Raw genomic sequence first — 26770 nt, forward strand, 5'->3', positions numbered from 1 at the left:
GTGAAGAAGATGGCAACCCGATAAGAACAAAACTTTGAGCTGACCTGGACACTTCAGACCTCCAAGCAAAAACCAAGGAGCATCCAGGGATTGGCTCATTGCCTCAGGCACATATGTACCAGAGGACTGCCTTGTCTCTCTATCCACAGTGGAACAGGAACAGGATGTACATAAATTAATTAATTAATTAAAAAAGGAAAAATGAAACATAATTATATATATATACATATATATGCATATACATATATATATATACAGAGAGAGAGAGAGAGAAGTTATCTGGCAGAAAACAATGGCATTAATACAATACTCTTTGACCTGGCTCCTGTGTGCAATATCAGTTGCTGTGATCTGTAACATGACACATAACTACAGCCAATGGCCTGTGTCACAATCATCTGAGCTGAATAAAGCCTGAAAGTGCATTGGACATATTTCCAAAGTCAGAAATTCAATATTGCTTGAATCAAGCTAAAGTCCCCAATTTACATATCTATCAATCTGGTCTGTCTTCATTCACAAGACATGAATAAATACATTTTGGAAAATTACAAAGTCACTCACCCTGTAAACATCAGGTCTTTTTTTTTTTAAATGGTTAACCCAAGGTTAGTGATTAAAAACAGGTGTCTCACAAAAAGTAACTGTTTCAAAAAGTGCCTCACTTGGCTACCTGTCCAGTGTAAAGGGAAAGGACAGCCTTGGGATTAATCAAACATTGGGTTAAATCTAAGCTGAATACTTAGGTTAGATAGCGCCATTCCATTCCATGACATTGGTACTCGATAATGTAATAAGGACCAGCATTTATCACTCTCTGGCTAATGACTCTGATCTCATTTATATTGTCAAAGAAGGTCTTAAATATTCCAACAAAGCTAAATTACAAGAAAAACACTCTAACCCCAAATGTATGGAGATGACAGAGTTCCTTAAAGAGGAAATGATCAAATCACTTAGAGAAATCCAGGAAAACAGAACAAAATTAGAGGAAATCAATAAATTCCATAAAGAAGGCCAGGAACACACAAACCAAAAAGTAGAGGAAGCCAAAATTCCTATAAACAAAGCGTAGAAAGAACACACCAATGGGTGAAGTAAACAAAACTATTCAATACATAAAAGTGGAAATAGAAGCAAAAAAAGAAAACTAAATCTTAGGAAATAGTGGAAATAAAAATTTAGGACTGCAAAAAGGAACTACAGAGGCAAAGTTCACCCAGAGAACAGAGATACGGAGAAAAATCTCAATCATTGAATAAGCAATAGAAGGAATGGGTAAATCAGACAAAAAAAAAAAAAACAAAAAAAAATGGTAAGTCTAAATCTTCCTGATATAAAATATCACGGAAATCCAGGACACTGTAAAAGGACTAAACATAAGAATACTTAGGAAGAGAGGAAGGAGAATCCTCCCTCAAAGTCTCAGAAAGTATTGACAACCAAATCCTAGAAGAAAAACTTCCTAACATAAAGAAAACACAAGAATCATCAAAACACCAAACAGAAGGGACTATAAAATAAAGTCTCTTTCCTGTGTAATAATCAAAACATACAGTTCAAGGAAAGAATACTAAAAGCTGCAAAGGTAAAAAGCCAGGAAAAACATAAAGGAAGATCTATTAAGATCACAGATGTCTTCAGGCCGGGCGTGGTGGCGCACACCTTTAATCCCAGCACTCAGGAGGCAGAGGCAGGCGGATTTCTGAGTTCGAGGCCAGCCTGGTCTATAAAGTGAATTCCAGGATAGCCAGAGCTATACAGAGAAACCCTGTCTCAAAAACAAACAAACAAACAAACAAACAAACAACAAAAAAAAAAAACCAAACCAAACCAAACAAAAAAAAAAAGATCACAGATGTCTTCTTGGAGTTTGTAGACGCCAGAAGGGTTTGCACACATGTGCTGCAAAAACAACAGATGCCTGGATTTTAATATGTAAAAAAAGGACTACACCGTTAATGGAAAAAATTAAGATAGTCCACGATAAACTCAAATTTAAACAACCTCTCTCTAAACATACTGACCAACACAAAGAGATAGAGGTAGAATCTAACCGAGGAAGTTAAGGATACACATGAAAACACAGGTAGTAAATAATCTCTTACTGTCTACAAAAGAAGGGAAGGCACACACACAGCCCAACACCAACACCACCCGCAGCTGCAACAACAACAAAATACAAGGAGTTAGCAATCACCATTTATTGACTCATTCAATAAAAATAAGTTTTGATTTGGGAGAAAATGTAGCTGTAAGTTGGCCCAGGACTTTGAGGTTTTTGTGTTTGAAAGCTATACAACTTTCTGTCTCAGGTTGGGTGTGGGCGGTGGGGTTTTGAAGATAAACTTCTGAGTATGCTTTTGTGTCTCTCACTGATAAGTAGTGACTTAATTCTAATAAGTTCTTTCCCCCCCTTCGCCCCCCCCAGACAGGGTTTCTCTGTGTAGCCCTGGCTGTCCTGGAACACACTCTAGACTTGTTGGGCCTCTAACTCAGAAATCTGCCTGCATCTGCCTCCCGAGTGCTAGGATTAAAGGAGTGCACCACCACCACCCAGCCCAATAAATTCTTATCATTTGCATTGTCCTGGTGTGTGAGTTGTGTTGAACCTCAGTGGACCCAACAACTTAAAAGCTTTACCACACTGCTGACATTCATAGCATCTGTCTCCAGTATGAATAGTCTCATAAAAAGAAGAATATACATAAAAAGACGTTCAGTGAAAAAGCTTCACCATACTAAATAGATTCACAATGTTTCTACCCAGTTCAAATTCTTCCATGATGACGATGACTACAAAATTGTGCAAAGGCTTTGCCATATTAAATATACTCAGAGGGTTTCTCCCTCAGCCTTTCAATGGCTAGGAACAGATCTCATGACCAAACCAACTCTCAGAAAAGCAAACATTTAAATTGGGGTTTCTCTGCAGTGTGGTTTGTCTTGCGTATGCCTAAAGAACTCTGACATGCAAAGGTTCTACTACATTCATAACATTGACATGGGTTCTCACTTGTATGTGATCTTTTATGTCATCGTAGATGACCGTGACATCAAAATGCTTTACAACACCGAATACCTTCCAAAGGTTTCTGTCTTCTATGTGTTCTTTAAAAATAATGGAGACTATAGAGTTGTAAAAAGTCTTTACCACATTGATTGCTTTTATGAGGTTTCTTTCCAGTGTGGAATCTTTTACGTTTTGAAGACAAGTGGGATATGCACAGGTTTTAGCACACTGACGACATTCATGAGTTTCTATCTAATATGGGTACTTTTATGATTATAGAGACAATAAATTTGTGAAAAGGCTTTATCACATTGATTATATTTCTAAGGTTTCTTTCCATTATGCATTCTTTTATGATATTGGAGACAACTGTGACCTGCAAAGTCTTTCCCACATTGATTACATTCATAGGGTTTCTCTCCAGTTTGTGTGTGTTTTTTTTTACATTTCAATTTTTTATTAGATATTTTCTTCGTTTACATTTAAAAAGCTATCCTGAAAGTCCCCCTATACACTCCCCCCACATTGCTCCCCTACCCACCCACTCCCACTTCTGGGCCCTGGCGTTCCCCTGTACTGGGGCTTATAAAGTTTGCAAGACCAAGGGGCCTCTCTTCCCAATGATGGCAGACTAGGCCATCCTCTGCTACATATGCAGCTAGAGACATGAGCTCTGGGGGTACTGGTTAGTTTATATTGTTGTTCTGCCTACAGGGATGTAGACCCCTTCAGCTCCTTGGGTACTTTCTCAGGCTCCTCCATTGAGGGCCCTGTGTTCTATCCAATAGATGTCTGTGGGCATCCACTTATGTATTTGCCAGGCACTGGAACAGCCTCACAAGAGACAGCTATATCAGGAAAGTTTGTGTTCTTTTATGACACTGGAGATGACTGTGACGTGCAAAGGCTTTCCCACATTGATTACATTCATCGGGTTTCTCTCCAGTATGTTCAGTTTTATGACGATGGAGATGACTGTGACATGCAAAGTCTTTACCAATTACATTCATAGGGTCTCTCTCCAGTATGTGTTCTCTTATGACATTGGAGACGACTGGGTCTTGCAAAGGCTTTACCACATTGATCACATTCATAGGGTTTCTCTCCAGTATGTGTTCTTTTATGATATTGGAGATGAGTGTGATGTGCAAATGCTTTCCCACAATGATTACATTCTTAGGGTTTCTCTCCAGTATGTGTTCTTTTATGACATTGGAGATGACTGTGTTGTGCAAAGGCTTTACCACATTGATTACATTCATAGGGTTTCTCTCCAGAATGTGTTCTTTTATGATATTGGAGACTACTGAGTTGTGCAAAGGCTTTAACACATTGATTACATTCATAGGGTTTCTCTCCAGTATGTGTTCTTTTATGACATTGGAGACTACTGAATTGTGCAAAGGCTTTACCACATTGATTACATTCATAGGGTTTCTCTCCAATATGTGTTCTTTTATGACATTGGAGATTATGGAATTGTGCAAAGGCTTTTCCACATTGACTACATTCATAGAGTTTCTCTCCAATATGTGTTCTTTTATGACATTGGAGATTACTGAATTGTGCAAAGGCTTTACCACATTGATTACATTCATAGGGTTTCTCTCCAGTATGTGTTCTTTTATGACATTGGAGATGACTGAGTTCTGCAAAGGCTTTACCACATTGATCACATTCATAGGGTTTCTCTCCAGTATGTATTCTTTTATGACGTTGGAAACTACTGTGTATAGAAAAGGCTTTACCACATTGATTACATTCATAGGGTTTCTCTCCAGTATGTGTTCTTTTATGACATTGGAGATGACCGTGACGTGCAAAGGCTTTACCACATTGATTACATTCATAGGGTTTCTCTCCAGTATGTGTTCTTTTATGAAATTGGAGATCACTGTGACGTGCAAAGGCTTTACCACATTGATTACATTAATAGGGTTTCTCTCCAGTATGTGTTCTTTTATGACGTTGGAGAATACTGAGTTGTGCAAAGGCTTTACCACATTGATTACATTCATAGGGTTTCTCTCCAGTATGTATTCTTTTATGACGTTGGAAACTACTGTGTAGAGCAAAGCCTTTACCACACTGATTACATTCATAGGGTTTCTCTCCAGTATGTGTTCTTTTATGATATTGGAGATGACTGAGTTCTGCAAAGGCTTTACCACATTGATCACATTCATAGGGTTTCTCTCCAGTATGTGTTCTTTTATGACATTGGAGATTATGGAATTGTGCAAAGGCTTTTCCACATTGACTACATTCATAGAGTTTCTCTCCAATATGTGTTCTTTTATGACATTGGAGATTACTGAATTGTGCAAAGGCTTTACCACATTGATTACATTCATAGGGTTTCTCTCCAGTATGTGTTCTTTTATGACATTGGAGATGACTGAGTTCTGCAAAGGCTTTACCACATTGATCACATTCATAGGGTTTCTCTCCAGTATGTATTCTTTTATGACGTTGGAAACTACTGTGTATAGAAAAGGCTTTACCACATTGATTACATTCATAGGGTTTCTCTCCAGTATGTGTTCTTTTATGACATTGGAGATGACCGTGACGTGCAAAGGCTTTACCACATTGATTACATTCATAGGGTTTCTCTCCAGTATGTGTTCTTTTATGAAATTGGAGATCACTGTGACGTGCAAAGGCTTTACCACATTGATTACATTCATAGGGTTTCTCTCCAGTATGTGTTCTTTTATGATATTGGAGACCACTGTGACTTGTAAAAGCTTTACCACATTGATGACATTCATAGGGTTTCTCTCCAGTATGGGTTCTTTTATGATATTGAAGATTACTGGGTATTGGAAAGGCTTTACCACATTGGTTATGTTCATGTATTTTCTCTCTAATTTGTCTTCTTTTATGACATTGGCGATGACTGGGACATGAAAAGGCTTTAGAACGTTCATTACATTCATAGAGTTTCTCTCCACTATGATTACTTACATACCTGCAATGAAAATTGGCACATGTGATATGTTTACTACATTAATTTCCCTGTTCAGTCATTTCATCAAGATGAATAAAGTTTACAAATTGGTCTACTGATAAAGGTGGACCAGATCATCTGGTTTTATCACTCATATGTTCATGGTGTTCTTCCTCATTATGGGTTGTTTTGCATCTTTCGAGATATCTGTGATGGTTATTACATGGCTGATATTTATAACATCCTTTTTATATGGGATATTTATATGATGTATTTCATCTATATGAGGAAAATGGAACACCTCAGAGCTTTATACAACTAATTGCTTTCATAATTTTTCCTATACCATGAATTATACCACATTTGACTGTGAACGAGGAGAAACAAAAGAATTTCCAAATTTCTAGTACCCATAAAGATTTTCTTCAGTGTGAGCTTGGGGAAGTTCCCAGTAAAATTAGAAAACCAATTCACTGCAAACTTTTATCATATTCAGATTGTCTACCAAAGACAGAATCTGACATATTTTCTCATTATTCTGGGATAGAAAGCAGAACATTGTTCCTTTCAATATACCTATGTTCACATGGCTTTTATCCATTGTGACACATGACATACATATAAAAAGAAGAATAACAGATGAAAGGTTTCCACATTGCATTCACACTGTTTGACCTTTTGTTCCTCATAGACGTGTAATACATGAATTAAGGTTTCTCCTATGACAACACTCTTGACTCTCATAAACTGTACCCTAAACAAATGATCAATTTCAGTATAAGAATATGAGTATCACCAACTTTCCAATGGATTATTTGCTTATTGGAAGGTTTTGGATATATATTTATCACTATTATATTTATACTATATTTATATTATATTATATTTATATTATATTATATAATATTTATATTATATTATATAATATTTATATTATATTATATACTATATATATTTATCACTATTCGATGTGCAATATCTTGTAAGTCTATACACATTGTCAGATCAGTATAGGTCTAATAGAGGTACAAATTGAATAAAGGCATCTCTTAAGGCAATGTTTCCTTGTTTTTTTTTTTTTTAAAGGAGGAATTCTTTGACAGATAAATCAGATAACTACATTGAGGCAGAACTTTTTAAAAGAATATTATAATTAGGGCTGGCGAGATGGCTCAGTGGTTAAGAGAGCAGACTGCTCTTCCGAATGTCCTGAGTTCAAATCCCAACAACCACATAGTGGCTCACAACCATCCGTAACGAAATCTGATGCCCTCTTCTGGAGTATCTGAGGACAGCTACAGTGTACTTACATATAATAAATAAATAAATCTTTAAAAAAATATTGTAATTATAGTTACACTTGAAGTATTGACATTTTACACTTCTGCTTTTCTTTAGAGCTTACATAAAATAGTAATATTTCCTCAGAGGCATAATTGCATCAGCTTGCACATGAAAATTACCTTTCATTTCTTCTCGAACTTTGACAATGTCCTTCAATATGATGGGTTTCCCAAGTGTAGCCTAAAAGACAGTACCAGAAAAATGAATGATATAGTATTGGAAATAAGGCAAAATTCAAGGTACTGTAAATTTTCACATCACTGGACACTATTTATTCAGCTCAGTCTTCCTTGTTCTCAATTGTAATAACAGACCACCATCACTAACCAAGAGACATGTCTTCCCATTATTTTGAAAAGCAAAAGAAAATTCACAGTCATACCTATAACAGTGAGGTTCCAGTAGGTCTCCAGCATCACATCTTTGTAGAGACTCTTCTGGGAAGGATCCAGCAACTTCCACTCTTCCCCAGTGAAGTTCACATGTACATCATCATAAGTCACTGCATCCTAAAATGTCCCATACATGTGTACATCACAAGACATGGTACTGACATCACTGTAAAGTAAACGTACGCTTCCTTGACCATATATTCATGTAATTCTGGTGCTTCTTCCACTGACTTCTGGACATAGACGTCATAATGTAAGTACCATAACATTTTAAAAGAAATTGAGTTGAAGGTTCACCTGTGTTGCTTAAGAAAATTTTAAATAAATAGGGTAAAGTCTTTCGAGAGGAATTCCAATTGAGAGTGAGATGTAGGGCGAAACAGATCAACAGTACTGAGGACACATCCTAGAAATTGTATGACGAATCACTAACGAGAAAAATCATGGACAAGCAGGGTGTATTTGTTCAAGTCTTCAATCCCAGAGTCACGGGTAGGTATACGTCATTGAGCTGGATCCCTGTCTGTTCTATGTAACACATTCCAGGACAGCAAAAGTTACATATTAAGACCCTTACTCCACTGCAAAAATCAACCAGGGAGACAAAAATGATAGAAAGAACTCAGTTGTGTACTACAGTTCCTACAAAGAAGTATACATTCCCTGCATTTCTGTACTCATCTAGCAGAAACAGGAAGTGTACCAGTTTAAACTGCACCATTAGTAAAACTTTACTGGCAATCAAGGCACATTTAGTGGACCAATGGACAGATGAAAATACTAATAATATAAGTGTTGAACACAAAAAGCAACATAAAGCAGGAGAGGGCAATAACTCAGCCGTGGAAAGCTCTTGCTGGTCTTCCAGATAACAGTGGTCAATTACTAGCATTTACATGACCCATGGTTTTATGAACAGGAGTTCTGAGTCCACCTTCCAACAACACTAACGATGAGGGACACATGATATTCATTTTAAAGGCACACAGCCAAAACACTCCTATTTATTTAAAAATTTCAAAACAAACACAAGAGTTTGGGGAAACATCAACACCCAGAATCCAATGACTCTGAAGCCTCAGGCAGTATTGATGTCATGAGCATATGCCATGCTAAAATAATAGAATATAACCTATGTGCCCAGCAGTTAGACAGGGGGCCCCAATTCCGCTCAAAGGAGAAACAGAGGAGATTGGGAGGAGGGAGTCTGTGAGGGCATGGACCTAGAGTAGGGACAGTGATCAGGGTGATAATGAATATCTAAATTATAGGATAAACAAAAAAAAAAAAACGAAAGAAAGAAAAAGGAAATTTTGAGTGTATATACACTTTCATCTTCCCCAAGATGAATCTAGAAAGGCTCCTGCACTGTTCAAATGTCTAAAGTCTCTGCTGACACTCAAGATAATATCTTGACAGCCACATCAGAAAGCAAAGTTGCAAAAATCAAACAGCAAGTTATATCATTCCAACATAAACTGGCACTGAATACCCCTTCCCATTCCAATCAACAGGAATGTGCACGTAGGGAGAGAAGATTGGACAAAGGCAAGAAAAACAGCAGGGCAAACAACAAATCCTATAGCTTTGTCTCAAACACATTGGACTTCAATTCCTAAAGGCATAGATGGTGCTCTTCCTGTAACTTCTCATACATCTCTCAGTTTGGGTACTTCATCTCCCTGTAAGCATCTCTCCATGGCAGATTTCTCAATGCGTTAGTTTTCTCCACAACCTGTGGTCACAAAATGCAACTCAAGCATCAACCTCACCACTTAAATGCAAGGAACTCTCACAGAGTCTTCCCTGGGATCCTGACTCTGTCAAAAGATGGCTGGAGTGCTGCTAAACTGAAACCATAGAGAAAGAATCTATGACCATGCTATTTTCATCTTTCAGTTTCTAGAAGCAGCACGATATGGATGATCCTGTGAAGTTTGGCTTCTAAATTAATGGACCCTGCCTCCCTTGGACCACATTTGCAGTAGGTTTTGTTTAAGGTTCCATTCTGGGATGAGGAAACACTTTGAATACTCCTTCCATTAATTTAAAACATGGCAAGCAGGAGGAAGTACTACACTCAGGGTACCTTCATAGGTATATACCCACAAGGGCATTTGCTCCACTAAGTTCATAGCCACTTTATTTATAACAGTTAGAAACAGGAAAGAATGCAGATGTTCCTCAACTGAAATGCGGACACAAAAACCATGTTTCATTTACAAAATGGGATGCAATTCAGGTATAAAAAACAAGGACGTCATGAATTTTGCAGAGAAATGGGTACAATTAGAAACTAATATCTGGAATGAGGTAACTCAGGCCCAAAAGGTCATGCATGTACATACTCACTTACAAGTGAATAATAACCATAAGTACAGGATACCCACACTGCACTTCATAGACCTAAAGACAGTAAACAAGACAAGGCACAAATGAGCATGGTTGAACCTCACTCAGAACGGGGTCTGAAAGAGACAGAAGAGGCAGATGGAGGGAGAAACTGGATGGGACAGTATTTAAGAAATAAGAAGGGGAGTGTTAGGAACAATTGTGGTAAGAGACAAGGGAAGGCCAGAGAGCCAGGAAAATGAAATGAAATCAGCAGATGCTGTGAGGGAGTGGGGTTAGGGTGGGGGCACCTGTAGAATGTGCCTGAGAATATGAATGGGAGGGCACAAATGCAGCTAGGGAGGTGATCTTAGCTGAGATAGATAGCATTGAGTTATGGACCATGAAGAGGTGACTTCTTGCAGTCAGGCAGACCCACCAGTGAAGTGTTCAGTACACCAAGAAAACCAAATACCTTTCCTCCCAAAATTTGTTCTGTCTGCAAGTAAGGCAGGCACAAAGTTGAAACAGAGACTGAGGGAATGGCCAAACTATACCCTGCCCAACTGGTAACCCATCCCATGGGCAAGCACCAAGGCTGGCATTACTGAGGATAATTTGTTATACTTGCAGATAGTAGCTTAGCATCATTGTCCTCTGAGCGTCTCCATCCAGCATCTGACTGAAACATATGCAGAGACCCACAGCCTAACATTGGACAGGGCTCAGGGATTATTTTAAAAGAGTTGGGGAAAGAATTGACAGCCTCTGAAGGAATAAGAAGTCCATGAAGTGAACCTCAGACTCAACTAACCCGGAACCTAGGAGACTCTCAGAGATGGAGCCACCAACCAACGAGCACACACAGGCTGGGATGGAGGCCCCCACCATATATGTAGTGGATATGATGCTCAGTCGTCATGGGGTCCCCAACATCCAGAGCAGGGCATGTCCCTTAAGCTGTTCCTGTCTGTGCAAACTGTTTCCCTAACTGACCTTGTCTGACCTCAGTGGGAAAGGATGTGTCTAACCCTGCAGAGACTTGACATGCCATAGTTGGGGGATACTCAAGTGGTTCCCACCCTCCCTGGGGAGATAAAAGGGATTCAGTGATGAGGGACTGAGGAAGGTGGAATGGGATGGGTGTAACAATTAGAATGTAAATTGAATAAAGAAATAGGGGAAGTCAGGTCCTGGTGAAGCACGACTTTAATCCCAGCACTCTGGAGGCAGAGGCAGGGGGATTTCTGAGTTCGAGGACAGCCTGGTCTACAAAGTAAGTTCCTGGACAGCCAGGGAGACACAGAGAAACTCTGTCTCAGAGGGAAAAAAAAAAGAAATAGGAAGATTGAACAAATACTTATCAATCACATGAAAATATACAAATCAGGCAATATTTTTGTTTGTTTGTTTGACCTACTCAATATCTCAGAGCATAAGCCAAGTACAAAAGTTTTCTGGTTTTTTTTTGTTTGTTTGTTTGTTTGTTTGTTTGTTTGTTTGTTTGTTTTTTTGGCCAAAATATCACGGAAATGACCTCTTCCTAAAGTTTTTCAGTCTATTCTCCACTGAAATAGTATGACCTCAACTTCGTGTGGCTGCATTACTATCAACACTCCAATCTTCCAGACCCTATGGGAACAACTGATTAAGCTCCATGTACACGGACACATTTCTGACAGACAGGTCACTGACACAAAGAACAGCAATGACACATCCTAACAGCAGTCTTTCAACCCTTCCAATGGGAGTCCTGAGGGTCTTGGGGTTCCAGTCAAAGCATCAAGGTTTTATGCCTAAATCACAGAAACTGCAATGACCAGCACAGAGCCAATTGCAATGCAAACACACAGAGGTCTTTTTTATGAGCTCAGTAACAAGGACTCTCAGCAGTCAAACTCCCATTAGGTACAAACTGAGAGATCAAGTCTAGAGGTTTTGAGTATTTATTGTAGTTACAACAAGAGTGGGGAGTTTGCATACAAATCAGCATTGTAATATTTTAAAAATTGTATGTCTGGCATAATGTGCAGGAACCAAGCAAGGGAGTACAAAAAAAAAATCTAACAACCATGATGGGTAAGCTGTTTTTGTTTTTGTTTTCTATAGGAGGTCTTAGTTATCTCTATGTAGCTTGACCCTGCTGATGTACCTTAACTGGCTGTTGATAAGGGGATTTTGTCATGGGATTTTTGCTGGAATGTACAAATGTACATTCTCAAAAAGCAAACTGTTTGGGATTTACAAACTCATCTCTGTTCCTAACCCCCTGATTATAGACAGAAACTCCTGGTTAACCACAACCATGCCTGTCTGTAGACTAGACTTTGTCCAAAGACCTACCTCACTATCTGTTACTGCAGACCCTAATATCAGCTGCCCTTAACACTGGAAAAGAGTAGCAGTGGAAATTTCCTCTCCTCCTGTGCAAGCCTCCTATAGATACCATAGACAATGCCCACTTGCCTGTCCATTCCTGCCTCATCCCTGTGTCTCAGCCCCCACTTGGGCAGATACTCCCTGTTCAACCACATTCCATGCCTGAAAGGACACAAGGTAAGCTTCCATAGATCAACTTCATGATTGATTGATTTACCCCAGATTCAATTTTCCCAGTTGTTCCAACATTGTATTAAATACCATGGGCTGCTTGACCTCTCTCCTGTCTATGTCTCCTTGTGGATTACTAAGATCTTCTGTTCCTGCCTGTTGCTTCTCCCAGATTTTAATACCACAAAGCATCCCCTGTTGACCATACCCACAAAATAGGTCAGTAAAATAGGAAACTGTCAGTGAACACTCTCTTTAAATCCATGCATCAAACAGTAACCCAGGAACAAAACTCCCACCCAAAAAGATAAACCCAGAGGCCAGTACCTAGGTCAATAATCACCCAAACAGAGATGGCTACACACCAGCATAGCAACATAGAGAGTAACAGCCAGTAACAATTGCAACCAAGAAATCAAAGCTATGCCATCACAGCAGGTCTGAGAAATTAAAGCATGCAACAGATAAAGTGCAAAAGAGGTTGTTTGGGGGAAGGGAGAGGAGTGAGAACCTGGGGAAGGGATAGAAGTACACAAGACGACCTGCAGACAGGCACACAGACGGAGGAGAAAGAGAGCCATGAGGAGAGAGATGACAGAGAGTGTGCATGTGCAGAGAACAGAGACAGGGAACAAAAATAGAGAGCTGCTATAGCTGGTGGTCCATGTATATAAAGAACGCCTGACAACAGACACAGGGGATGGAGGCAGGAAATGACATAAGCAGTTGCTAAGTCCCTAAGAGAAGGACATGAGATTACCTGTACACTGACAACTACAGAGGCAAGGTTCACCCACAGAACAGGAAAGGAAGAAAGAATCTCAGGGATTCAAGATGAAGAGAAAAAATTAATATCTCATTTAAAAAATGTGGATTCTAAAAGTTTCATGGCAATAAACAACTGTGACTTCTGCAAAATATGTGAAGGCAAAAATTACAAACGATTGGAATAGAAGAATATCAGCTCAGAGGTCTATCATTTTTCAATAAAACCACAAAAAAAATCTGAAATTATTAAAGTCCCTTTCCCAAATAATAATCAACTCATTTAGCATGTGATGCAAAAAAATATGAAAAAACTGCAACAGAAAAAAAAATTAAGAAAACAAAAACAAGTATAATGTATGAAATCAGACCTATTAGATTTTTACTTGTTTTGGTAATGTATACTAAAAGACAAAGGGGTTTGGACACCTGTGCTACAGACTCAAAGAAACCACCCTTGTTTTCACAAGCCAGCTTAACTAAGGTCCAAACGATTTGGGCAATGATAGGCAAGTTATTAGAGGTCACCCCTGATGGAGCAAGTGAGGAGCAACACGAGAGACCTCACAGGTACTCACATATGGCTTATACTTCCCATCAAGCCCCAGAAAGGACTCACCACCCCAGCTTCCACTGCTCAGCACCCTGCTCCTACCCTCTGGGGGCAGTAACCCTGTGCTCACCATGCCTCGAATTCAGAGCTTCCCTGAGGTCCTCTCACAGCACCCAACAGTAGAGCTCAGAGCAGGACACAGAACCATTCAAGCCTGCACAGCCAAAGTGAACTTGGGGAAAGGCACCTGGAAGATCCCACCTCCTTGTCTGACTGGCAGGTCTGCCTGTGGAGACCTTGATTGGCCAGTGGGTCTCACCCTTCCTCAAGGTTAAAGTGTGCTTCACGTCCAGGGCCACACCTTTTCCATATCTCAGGTGTGGTTTGCACTACATTAGCATTTGAGCCAGTCCCCCAAGAGGACTCTCACCCCTCCCAGCTCTGGGGGAGAACTCAACATTCATGAGGGGCATTGGGCTATGCACAGACAGGTTGGTCTTCAGTTGAGCTGAGGTCTAAACCCTGGGAGGGTGATAATTCACTTGACAAGGAATGCATCAATTCCCTCATGCTTCTGGAACTCAGGCTCCTGCCTAAGTTACCATCCCCCACCCCCACCCCAGCCACCACAAGTGAAGCACGGCTAAAAGTCAGGTAGGCAATATCCCAAGCTTCTGACCTTCAGGCTAAACTCCTCCACAGTTACCTAGCAACAGTAAAGACCATAAAAAGGGCTGTTCAGCCCCGCCTATCTCTCTTGCTCTCACTCCTTCTATCTCTTACCTCTCACTTTTTGCACTCCTCTCTCCTCTTTCCTTTGTCTTTATCCTCTCCCCTCCCCTCCCCTCCTCTCCTCTCCTCTCCTCTCCTCTCCTCTCTCCCTCTTACTCTCTTTCTATCTAGCCTTCCCTCTTCTAGCCTTCTAGGGGGGCCTCTCTCTCTTTTACCTTCTCTCTTTCTCCCTGCCTTTCTATAATAAAGCTCTAAAACCATAGAATGTCTCTGCTCATCAAGGCCCACTGCGCTTGGAGGATGGGATAGGCTTTCTCATAATGAGCCATTTCTACTCTCCAGATGGAAGGCCTTCAGGTGCTCCAGTCCAGATCCACTGTGCTCACTCTCACCAGTGTGGGAACCTCTCATCCCTCATCCCTCTCTCCCATAACTCCAGGGCTTTAGGAAAGTAGCCCCGGAGCTCCCAGGTTGGGCTGCCCCTTGTTCAGACCCAAAGAGTGGGTCAAAGGCTTAGATGCCCACCCGGGGCTGAGCAGAGAGTGTATGGCAGCTCTCCCACATCTCTGTCCAGAGCATAGGTGGAACTCTGGCAGGGCGTGAGCCTTCCCCCCTTTCCTTTCTTGCCCAGGGCCCCCTTTTAGTGTCCAACACATTCCAGCTCAGGCTAGTCAGCTGCCTGCCCCTGTTCTCTGTGAGCAATGATCCTGCATTACCAGGACCTGACTTCAGACCTTGGCTGAGCTTGCCTCACATCACTTGCCTTCTTCCTGAAATCCAGGGGAAGAGCATGCATAGCCCATTACCCAAGGTGCAGTAGGGTTATCAATCTGAGTGGAAGGGTGCCCAGGCAATGAACATTAAAGAGGAATTTTAGGAAACAAGAGTTCTGTTTGTGGCTCAGTGCTGGGCTCAGGGAGACTGCAGCTCCCTTTCCCAGATGATAGGTACCAACCAACCCTGGGAGGAAAGCCAGAAATGTAAGGGAAACACTGTTGAGCCATCTTGTTAGCCAGCACATCGCCATCACTGGCAAAGTAGAGAAAAGCCACAGTTGTATTAGGACAGGTTCTCTAGATAAACATATCTCAAATCAGAATGAATTTCTCTGTGCATATTGAAAGGAAATTTAATAGAATGTCTCTCTAATGTCTAATATAGAAAGGTTCTTGGCCAAGGGAACTTAGAAAAATCAAGGATGGGTTATCTCATGTTGCAGGTTATTACAGCTGATATTCACTATGTACCAGAATTCTGAAGAAATAAGTACTTTCCAATACCAATTTTAAAAATCAAACTAGCAAATCACACTTGCACCTTCATGTCTCCATTGTGTCTTCTTTTTCCTCCTAGTTCCCCCATTTCTCCTCCCTCTCCATCCCTTCCTCCTCCTCTTCCTCTTCTCTTCTTCCTCCTCTTCCTCCTTCTTCTCCTTCTTCATCACAATCACCATCATTACTAAGGTCACTTAGTGCTTCCTGATGGAATATTACTCAATATCTGTTAGGCTGGATCTTGTGCATATAAATGGAATGGCACTGCCCAGGGTGCAATGGTCGCATTATATCCAGAAAACCAGTGTTTTACCAAATGTGTCCTCTGATGTTCTTTTTAGCCACTCTTCTGCCATGTTCCTGTGGGTATTAGTTTTGGAGACTTTTTCTTTGATCTGAGAAGAATGGATCCTGATGCTTAGGACAGCCCTAGGTGGAAGGTCTGTCCCTAACAGTTACCTTAATTGGCAAGGTTTATCTTGTGCCCCTCTAAGAAGCAGCAGCCACCACACTCAGATCTCCTGGCCTAGAAGACCCAGCCTGAGTCCATTCACTATGAGGCCTTTATGTACACAACCCAGATGGTTTTCTGGAACCCACAGCCCTAAGGGACCAGGTATATTATTAGACAACTCACTCTGTGGTAGTGAAGGCCTCTCAGTAAATGCCTCTAGAGGCTACAGAGGCAGCTCAGTTGGTACAATGTTTGCCTGGCATTCAAGAGGCCCAGCGTTTGATCCCTGGCACCACATAAAACAAACATGATAACACATGCTGTAATTGCAGCCTTCCAAGGTGGAGGCAGAGGCAGGAGGGTCTGAAATCCAAAGTTATATTTGGTACATAGAGTTCAAGGCAACCCTGAAGCCCTGACTAAAAAGTAAAACAAGAAAAGAAAAGCTTCTAAAAAAGGGTCTCTGATGCCTCCCCAGGGGTTAGCACTTGATATCTCTGGAGTTGTCAGTCTTGGCGCTCTAAGTTGACAACAATGGAAGCTGGCCTGCAGAGACTCAATGGACACCAGCTTGCACTAAGTAAACCCACCCACCTCTGTACAGTGAAAGGACATTGAAGAACCAACCAGAGTGGTCAGAATTCCTGTTTTGTAAACTGCTGAAACCCAGAGTCACATGACTCCATGGTGCCAATATGAACTCTCTCATAAAGAAATAATCTTAAATGAGCCCATTTAATGCTTTCTTACTTTACAATTACTTTTCTTTATTTTTTGAAATTGTAATATAATCTCATTATTTCTATTCTCCAAACCAACCCACATATCCCTGCTTCCGCTCTTTCAAATTCATAACCTCTCTTTTCCTTTGTTATTTTATACATATATGTATATTCCCTAAACATATAAACACAGCCTGCACAATCTGTATAATATTATTTATATGCCTGGCTTCGGTGCTGACCATTTGGTATTAGGCAACCAACTGACAAAAGCACATTTATTTAACATAGAATTAAAGCCTCATAAAAATGCTAGTTATAGCCAGGTGTGGTGGTGCACGTCTTTAATACCAGCACTCAGGAGGCAGAGGCAGGTGGATTCCTGGGTTCGAGGCCAGACTGGTCTACTAAGTGAGTTCCAGGACACCAAGGGCTATACAGAGAAAACCTGTCTCAAACCCCCCCCAAAAAAAAGCTCCAAAACCAAAAACAAACAAACAAACAAAAAACAAAAACAACAACAACAAAAAAGACTGCTTTCAATACAAGTCCTCCAGCCAGCCAATCTTCACAGTAGACCTGGTCTCTACCACTAAGGCATGCTGGACAGTGCCACTTTTACCTTGGGGATGATAGGAGACCCATGCTTCAAGTACAAGGGAATGACACCCAGTTCAAAGGAATCTTCTGCACTGACACCACCGCAGCATCCAAATGAACCCCTACTCCTTTGCTGGACTCCCCACTTTTCTCCTAGGCCTAGGAAAAGCACTGAAATGTCTTTAAACTGTGAAGCAGTGACTGGAGAAATGGTTTATTGTAAGAGAACTTCCTGCTCTTCTGGAGGTACCAAGTTTCATGCCCAGCACCCACAACCAAGCAATTCACAGCTGCCTACAACTCCAGCTGCATAAGCTCTAAGGACATCTGCATTCTGAGTGTCACACACAGATACAAATCAATAAAAAGTAAATCCTAAAGAGGAAATCAGACCATGGGAGTCTGAGCCCCAAACCCTCTAAACAGCTTCGCACCACTCCACGGCCAAAGTGCAAATTCTCTCCTCAAGGTAAAGCCCAGTGCTATCTGGACCTAAGCCACCCCTCCACACAGGCCCCTCTGTTCTCCCTCACCTCTGACCACAGACCTTCTCTCTGCCCTGATACTCACATCTCAACCCTTTTCCAGGACTCCTCTATGCCCAGGTCTTTGCAAGCAGGCAGCCTCTACATTCCAGACTGCTCAAAGGTCACCTCTGCAGAGATGCCTGTCTTGACTTCAGTTTCCTCCCCTCCCCTCCACATCCTATCCCCAAGTTATGCATAACCTTGATTCATCACTACCTGGCACACAACATGACATAATCACCTGTCTATCAGTGATTATCAACTAGGGAGGAGCCTTTTACAAATATAAAAGCTCCAGGCCTCACCCAAATCATATGAAATCAGAATTCAGGAGAGCAGAACCAGGTTCTTCCAGTCCACAGACACCCCCTCCCCAGCCAGGCAACTCTGAACACAGCCAGGACTCAGGGCATCCTACAACAGTACTTTCAAACCCTGGTGCACACACTGCTCCTGAGAGTGCTGTTAAAATGCACACTCTATTTCCACAGCTCTGCCATGGAATCTGAGGCTCTGCAAGTTCCACACCACACTGACTGGTGCTGTCAGGTGAAGCATTTTGCAGTTGCAAGGGCCTAAAACTGTGCTCATCAACAAGACTTCCTACAAGTATGGAGAACAAAGTCCTGAATCTACATCACACAACAGAGTGGCCACCAACCCATGTGGCCACCAAGTATCTGAGACCAAGTAATGTAAACAAAGAGCTGACTTCATTCTTGGTCTAAAATGCTGACCAAAAGCCAGAAGTGCAGTTCCCCACCATGAAAGGACTCTGTAATTTCTTGGCCTAAGGAGCCTTCTACAGCCTGGATGGATAGGAAAATTCCACCAAGGGCCTAGTTGATCACCAACCCAAGAGTGGATAAATATTTCTCTAAGGTAGGGACACAGATATGGAAGACTGGATTAAACCACCTTGGAGCCTCTTACACCAGGCTTCCATTCAAGGCCCTTTCATCCACATCCCGGATCACATGTAAGCAGTCCAGTCTTCCTGTTCTCTACATCATCACCACAGATGCTCTGATCACATGTAAGTGGTCCCAGTCTTCCTGTTCTCTATATCATCACCATAGATGCTCTGATCACATGTAAGCAGTCCCAGTCTTCCTGTTCTCTATATCATCACCATAGATGCTCTGATCACATGTAAGCAGTCCCAGTCTTCCTGTTCTCTACATCATCACCATAGATGCTCTGATCACATGTAAGCAGTCCCAGTCTTCCTGTTCTCTATATCATCACCATAGATGCTCTGATCACATGTAAGTGGTCCCAGTCTTCCTGTTCTCTACATCATCACCATAGATGCTCTCGCAGACATGACCTCACATCACTGATCTGCCTGGAGAATCGGTTTCTCCCCACGGAACCACAGATTCTTTCAAAGAGAAGATATGTCTAATCCCTTCACCTAACACACAGCAGCAGGTTCCAAATGAACCACAGCAAGAGCTGGGATGCACAAGGAGTGGTATCATAGTAACTGCACTACTAATCATAAAAGAGAAATTGAATTCAGCTGGAGGGAAACCAATTCCACCCTAACTGATTCAAGACGTTCCAGAGACACCAATTCAGATTTCAGAGCAGCATAAAATGATCACCTGTTAACCTACTCCCTTCCAAGGATACACTGAGAAAAAGGGGGCATCCTTCTGACCATAGATTCAAAATCTGTTAGCCTGGGATTCTGAAGGAGCTGGTTTACAAACAAGATGTCACAAAGGACTACAACTCAGAATCAAATGCAAGGCCAGTTCCCACTGGAACTGCTGGGCAGAGCCTGGGCCAATGAACAGCACCCCCTGGGAGTCTGTACAGTCTAGATGTTCATTCTCCTTTGGCAGTTAGAACAGCAAAGCGATTTCCAAGATAACCAAGGACAACAGAATAAGAGACTCATGGCCATGGAAGGAAAAAGTTAAATTTTAATACTTAAGAGTCAATATCAAATTTATTTTTAAAACTACATCAATGCCAAATAAGCAGGGTAGGAATGAATGGAGCTATGAAGAAGCCCTAAGAAACAAAAGGACTGTCCCAAGAATGCACACAATGTTTCTCTATTTCCAGAGTATTTTGAAGTAACCAGAGGCTTAAAAAAACTAAGATACAAAAATCAAAGCTGGGAAGAGGGTGGGGGGGTGGCGCCGCTCAGTTTTCAGATTTATGCCACAATTACTTATTTTCTCCCTTATTTCCAAAGCACAAAGCTGACACCAGTTGCGCTCCGCACTTTGCAAACTGGGCAAAGTAAGTCACCCAGAGAAAGTCATCAGGAAGTGAAAAGTTTCAAACCACCTACACTCTCACCTGTTACCAAGACAATAAACTCCTTAGAGAGAATATATGGGGGCTGGGAAGGCAGCTTAGGGGGTCAGGTGCTTGCTGCACAAGATTGTGAACCTGCATGGGGATCCCCATGATTCAGGGGAAGCAGAGACAGGCTGTGGGGAACTGATTCAGCAAAGCATTGCAAGTTCAGCCTCTGTGCTCAGTCAGCACAGGAGCCATCACACACACACACACACACACACACACACACACACACACACACACACCCATCCACACACAGGCACACCTAGGGGGAGGGACAACAATTTCCATTTATATGCACACCTTCATCCATTCATCCATTTTCTTCTACCCTCCTCCATTCTCATTCCAGGGTCTATACAGTAACTACAGTGAAATCTGGTAAAGCAGCTACCATTTACTAAGTCTACTGGGTACTGTACCAGAACCTTCAGAAATAGACATGATTATCTAGACTGTGAACTGGACTGAAAACAGTAAAAGAGTGTGTGGGCGGGGAGGTTCTCATCCCAATTCATACAACTGGAAAGTGATAGAGCCTGACTTGGAGGTGGCTGATCTAGCTATGGGCAGTTTTGAGAAAGCACCATAACTAAGCATTAGATAACGCCATGCAGTTTGAGAAAGCAGCATCCAGTCAAGTTTAAACTCCACTTGCTGTGTCTATAACCTGAACTAATCACCTAGCCTCAAATTCCTTATCTGCACAGCAGGGATAGAGATTAAACACAACAGTTTGATACCTGTAATACAGGTCAGGCACTGGCTAACTACTGACATTCTAGCTACAGGTGTGCAAGTCAAGAAAGCCTATTTCAGGGGCTGGTGAGATGGCTCAGTGGGTAAGAGCACCCAACTGCTCTTCTGAAGGTCTGAAGTTCAAATCCCAGCAACCACATGGTGGCTCACAACCATCCTTAATGAGATCTGACTCCCTCTTCTGGAGTGTCTGAAGACAACTACAGTGTACTTACATATAACAAAAATAAATAAATCTTAAAAAAAAAAAGAAAGAAAGCCTATTTCAGTCAGAAAATGACAACAGCTAGACATATTCTCCATTGGGAGCAATCAGGTTTGCCAAAGTTAATCAGATAAGTTTACTAATTCCATAACTCATTTAAGTAGAAGGCCAGGGACTTATTTTTTTAGTTGTATTTCTATGAAATGCGTAACTTTTTGTATGTCACAAAACCTACCCTAATGTCTCATCTGACCATAAAAAGACATTTGCTTAAAGTCTAAGTATTGTAAACATGGTGTGTTATTAAACTAGACAGAGAACAACTTTTTGTTTTGGAAGTAAACATTAAATAATGTAGGAGGAGAAAGAGCATTATTTTAAGTAATCCACACTAAGTCCTTTCACCCTTCAAATCAGTTCATGCACACTATTATCTTAGAGTGGATGCTGGCCTCACTTAAAATGAGATAAGCCTGCAAAGAGTTCAGGTTTTCCCTGTTTCCGACTCAAATCCATTTTCTGCTTTGGAGGCTGAGTGAAGCCAGCCTGCAATTTGACAGAATGACCAAATCCAGTCTCTCTTTAATCTACTCAGTAACTGAGCTCTTGGGTAATCTCCTACATTGCATGCAAAGGCAGCTTTGGGTTCATCCAAAATAAACTAAAATTAATGAGAGAGAGGCCATGCCAACTTTAATTGCAACTCCTATTTGCCAGGCTTTCCAACATCTGCCAGTATTACTGATACCTAACTGATTCAATACAATGAAAGAAGCGTCCTAACTTTATAAACATGGGCTGTCTTTTAAGGACATCACACACAAGTGTCCTTTCCACAGAGGGAATCCTACCTTTTTGGATGTAATCATTTTCATAAGCATTAATGACGTATTTTCAAAACACTGTGACTATCTTCCTAGTGCTTTTCAAGGGCCCTCATGGGGGATGGGCTCTCATCCCCCTCATCCCCCACCTGCCTCATTAAAGGCATCAGTGCCACCTAAAGGCCAGGTTGAGAAAAGTGGACTAAAGCAATCTGCTCTCACTGAATTTGCTACAAAAGATTTACAAGCAGATCTTTGGGAAGACAGGTGAGAGGAAAGAAAGGAGACGAGGATGAAGGAGAAGAACGGATACCCTAGCTCACTTCCAAGAGCAGGATGCTGAACCTAGTATTTTTCATTGAGTCTAGTCCTGACTGTGTAGGTCTACAAAGACAAATATTTTACAAGAAAGAATAATAGTCTAGTCCCCCACTCCACCCCCCCGCCCAGGCAAAGCCTAAAAGCGAATGCTTTGTTCAAGCAAGGGGAAAGGGTGTAATGACATAGCTTAATTTAAAAGCTCTCTGAACACCAGCCTCTGACACAAGTATTTTAAAATATGTACCTTGATGTTAAAATTCTGAGCAAAGGAAATGTAGTCATCGGTTCACTACTGCTACACATGTGTGTCTCATTCTCCAGCTACCTTTTGTGAGTCCAGATGGACGAACAAAGCCTACAGAGCCGAAAACACGAAACTCTAAATTCTGTTGGGGAGGTAAAGAAAATGATGTAAGTGAGGCTTTCCCAAGCTGTGGACAGCGTGGTCTCTGGACTCACACAGCCTCTTCCAAGCCTGCTTCAATTTTCAACCCAAATTGCTTCCTTCTCACTGTCCCTCTCCCCCAGGATCTGGAGAGCTCTCTGCTTAGCCACTCAATACAATGACTATGCAGGCCCTTTCCAGGTTAATGGCACAGGAGCTGATCATACTGTCAAAAGGCACCACACAGGTAGCCCAGAAGTGGCCACCAAAGACCTTTTGGACCCCAAAAAGACCATTCTCCACATCCCTCTACAGCGCTGCTCTGTGGCAAGTAGTAGGCACTGCCAGGCCTCCCAAGATGGGATGGGCACCTGTGCCTAAGCAGCTTGGGGTCCCTGGATCTGCTCTACATGTTGGCTCAGAATCCACAGCTGCCCCCGCCGGGCTACGTCCGGAACAAGTTGGAGAGGTCCACGCAGGGAGAGCCATCACTCCGGGGAGCAGAGCTCGCAGGGGTCCCTGGCTCCAAGCCGCCACAGACTCTGTGGCCTAAGTTGACCTCTCCGAGGATAGGAGCAAAGAACCTGAAACCCTGCGAGGGAAATGGGAACAGACAGGAGCGTTCCCAAAAAAGGCCCAAGGTGGCCAAGCAGCCTCTCTCTAAAGCAGGGAACAAAGGGCTTCTGTGTCGGGCACTGCTGGTCCGGCTGCGTCCGGCTTTGGGGTACCAGAAACTTTTCCCGGGTGTGGGCGCAGGCGGAGGGCACTGGGTATCCGGCACCAGGCGCGGAAGCCTACCGGGTGCCCAGGGCGCAGCGCGATCCCCGTGACTCTAGCCTCCCGCCCGGCGCGGGCTACGCTACCGCTCACCTCCTCGATGGCCGCCACGGTGTCCCGGCACTGGGCCGTGCGCATGGTGAAGCTAGAGGCCGTGGGCGCCTTGTAGTCCTCAAGGGTCTCGGCCACGAATTCCGACACGGAGATCTGGTCTGGCATCGCCAGGGCGCCGGGCCGCGAACTGCGGCCGCCTCAGTCGCCCAAGGCGCGGGCTCCGACCCCGCCGCCGCTCGGGGACTTAAGCAAAGATAAGCGCGGGTGCGGAAGTCGCCGCGGGGCGCGGGAGCCACCGCGGCAGGTCCGGTGGCAGCAGGGGCGCACGCAGCCTGCAGCTCTGTCTGCTGTGCTCCGGGAGCTGCAGCTACCGAGTCCTCTGCAAAGGAGCCCAGACGCGGGCGCGCACAGTCAAGGGGAACTGCGCGCCACCAACCCGCTGTCCCGGAAGCCTCCCGCGGAAAGGGGAGGGCCCGGCTGGGGATGGCGCGGAGGACCGCCCGGCGGTGCCGGGCGCAGGCCTGACCACCAATCGGGTCGCCGCTACCGCGCCGCCAGGAAGCGGAGGCCTCAGCAAGGAGGGCTATGTGGGATCAGGGCCTGTCAGTGGGTGTGGGCTGCTGCGTTGCATCTGCCTTCCGGACGTGCTGGGGTTCGAGGGCGCGCCCTTGAAAGACCCCCGAAGGGAGACCCTCACTCAAGCCTCGGGACAGCCGCGGACCCAAGAAGACACTGAGACCGTACTTAAAATGTAGAAGGCAAGATTTAATAGAGCAACAGCAAGAAAGCACATGGAACATGGACCAGAGCTCTGGGGTCGAAACTCATGCACCTAGTATGGTGTAGAGGAGAATCGACAACCAGCCAAAATTTTTCATAGGCTTATATAGGAAAACTCAAGGGGGGAGAGCTGGGCAGGGAAAGTACAAGTTTACATAACTAAGGGGTTGTGCCAAGGGACAAGGGGTTATGCCAAGGGAATCTACGTAACTAAGGGGTCATGTCCTATTATTTGGCAATGTACCCGGTTCATTTTGAGGTTGTTCCAGGAGGCCCTTATCTCAAAAATGTTCTTGGAACAGTCTTGAGTTGGGAGGGTTCGAACTCTAGGGTGAGGAGTTCAGGAATGCATTCTGGGGTGAAGAGTTCAGGAGTGTTCCAGGAACAATCTCTAGCTGGGAGGGGTCGGGCTCTGGGATGAAGAAGAGTTCAGTAATTTTTTATTCTTCATTCTCCACTCCTTTTAGAAAATAGCTCTAATCTTAGAGCGAGTTTTCAACCTCTTGGGGGACTCGATATTGTTGCCTTAGTACCATAACCTGGACTGCGTTTATCCTTTCTCTAATAAAAGCTACTAACTTATTAAGGATGCAGGGGCCAAAAGTAAGCAAAAGCATGAGTGTAATTAAAGGTCCTGCTATAGTGGAGAGGAGAGTGGTGAGCCAAGGGGACTTATTAAACCAGCTTTCGAACCATCCTTGTTGGCTTTCTCTTTCTCTTTTACGTATATCTAGGCGTTCTCTAAGTTTGGCCATAGAATCTTTGATTACCCCTGAATGGTCAACATAAAAACAACATTCTTCTTTTAGGGCAGCACAGAGTCCTCCTTCTTTAAGGAATAATAAGTCTAATCCCCTTCTATTTTGCAGCACCACTTCGGACAGGGAAGTTAAAGATTCTTCTAATTTGGTTATAGACTGTTCTATAGTTCTAAGATCAATATCCATAGCTGCACGTAGTTCTTCATAATATTGGGGGGTCTTAATTAAGGCAGCGGTTCCTGTACCTACTCCAGCCGCTACTCCCAATCCTAATAGAACTGCCAAAGTTAAGGTAACGGGTTCTCTTCTCCAGCGGACCAAATGCTCAAATTTGTCTAAAAAAGAGCTATTATCATGATACAAGAGTCTGGGAATAAGCTGAACCAATATGCAGAAATCTTTGGAACTATTAAAAACAGACATAGACACACAAGGAGTGAGACCGGTATTGCAAGCCCACACTGTGTCTAGGGGAGGCACTAGATACTGACCACTTTTGCTAGACTGGATGTCCTGGGTCTGATTACAGAGGTGCCCTTTATCCTGAGGTACCCGGCCCAAACAAAGCCCTCTTCCTGAAACTGCTGCTAGAGTCAACTTTCTGTTTTCTCCCCAAAGGCATTGAGAATGATCTGAAGTAGTATTATAAGTCCTGATCTGAGCTATTCCTTCATAATAAGGGGGGCTAGAAGCATAGCATAACCAGCATGATTGAGTCATATTAGGGTTAGTCCTATTTAAAGCTAAAAAAGCTCCCTGGACTAGACTGACCAGACGGTTTTCTGTACCTAGGGGCGGTGGGGAAGCCAAGATAGGCTTTATGAGGGGAGTATTAGTTCCTAGGGAGGGTACCACTGTGTTGGACTGTGGAGTTTGTGGAGCTGGTACGGTCGGGACCTTTGGGGGAGCCGGTACGACTGGGGGGCCCTGTTCTATAAGGACCTTGTTGGGCCCCACGAGTGTCACCACCGGGTCTCTCACTGTCAGTCTGATTGTGAAAATGAACCCCGGATCTCTTAGTGGAATGTATATTTGCCAACCCCACCTATTTCCTTTAAGCCAACTCAAACGGTGTTGTTTTCCGTTCTCGGTGAACCTTATAAGTAGGGGGTTGCAGTATTTATCTTTGCATGGTCCTGAGGGTGCTCTGTTTTTAAAAGCGCACCCACTATCTTTATATTTATAGGGGTTTCTTTCTCCTTGGTTTGACTTATCATGGCCACTACCTCGTTTTACCGTGATTAGGTCCCAGTCAGAGGAGGGCTTCCAGTAAGCTTCCCCTGTCATTTCACATGTCCATTTACCACAAAAGTAATCTGATGCCCCCCCCCACATTCTTGTTGAAGCCTTTTGCTCCGACCCTGACCAGGAC

The 26770-nt window shown here is 42.9% G+C and overlaps 1 protein-coding gene and 1 pseudogene across 3 annotated transcripts in view; both read right to left on the reverse strand.

Moving 5' to 3' along the window:
* Positions 1 to 24392, reverse strand: part of Gm40862 (predicted gene, 40862) — a 238401-nt gene extending 214009 nt beyond the window's left edge. For 2 of the 3 annotated variants that reach the window (XM_011243949.3, XM_017315310.1), the window contains exons 1-3: positions 23897 to 24392; positions 7693 to 7819; positions 7430 to 7490 (exon numbers count right to left, since the gene is read on the reverse strand). In XM_011243949.3, coding sequence (XP_011242251.1) covers positions 7430 to 7490; positions 7693 to 7819; positions 23897 to 24022 — 314 coding nt within the window. In that variant the 5' untranslated portion in view covers positions 24023 to 24392. The remainder of the gene's footprint in view (positions 1 to 7429; positions 7491 to 7692; positions 7820 to 23896) is intronic. The other variant, XR_001780569.1, reaches the window with a different exon arrangement.
* On the reverse strand, positions 3890 to 5722 carry Gm50592 (annotated as a pseudogene).
* Positions 24393 to 26770: the final 2378 nt, after the last annotated feature.

The sequence above is a fragment of the Mus musculus genome, chromosome 12, assembly GCF_000001635.26.
Source record: "Mus musculus strain C57BL/6J chromosome 12, GRCm38.p6 C57BL/6J".
Taxonomy (NCBI): Eukaryota; Metazoa; Chordata; class Mammalia; order Rodentia; family Muridae; genus Mus; species Mus musculus.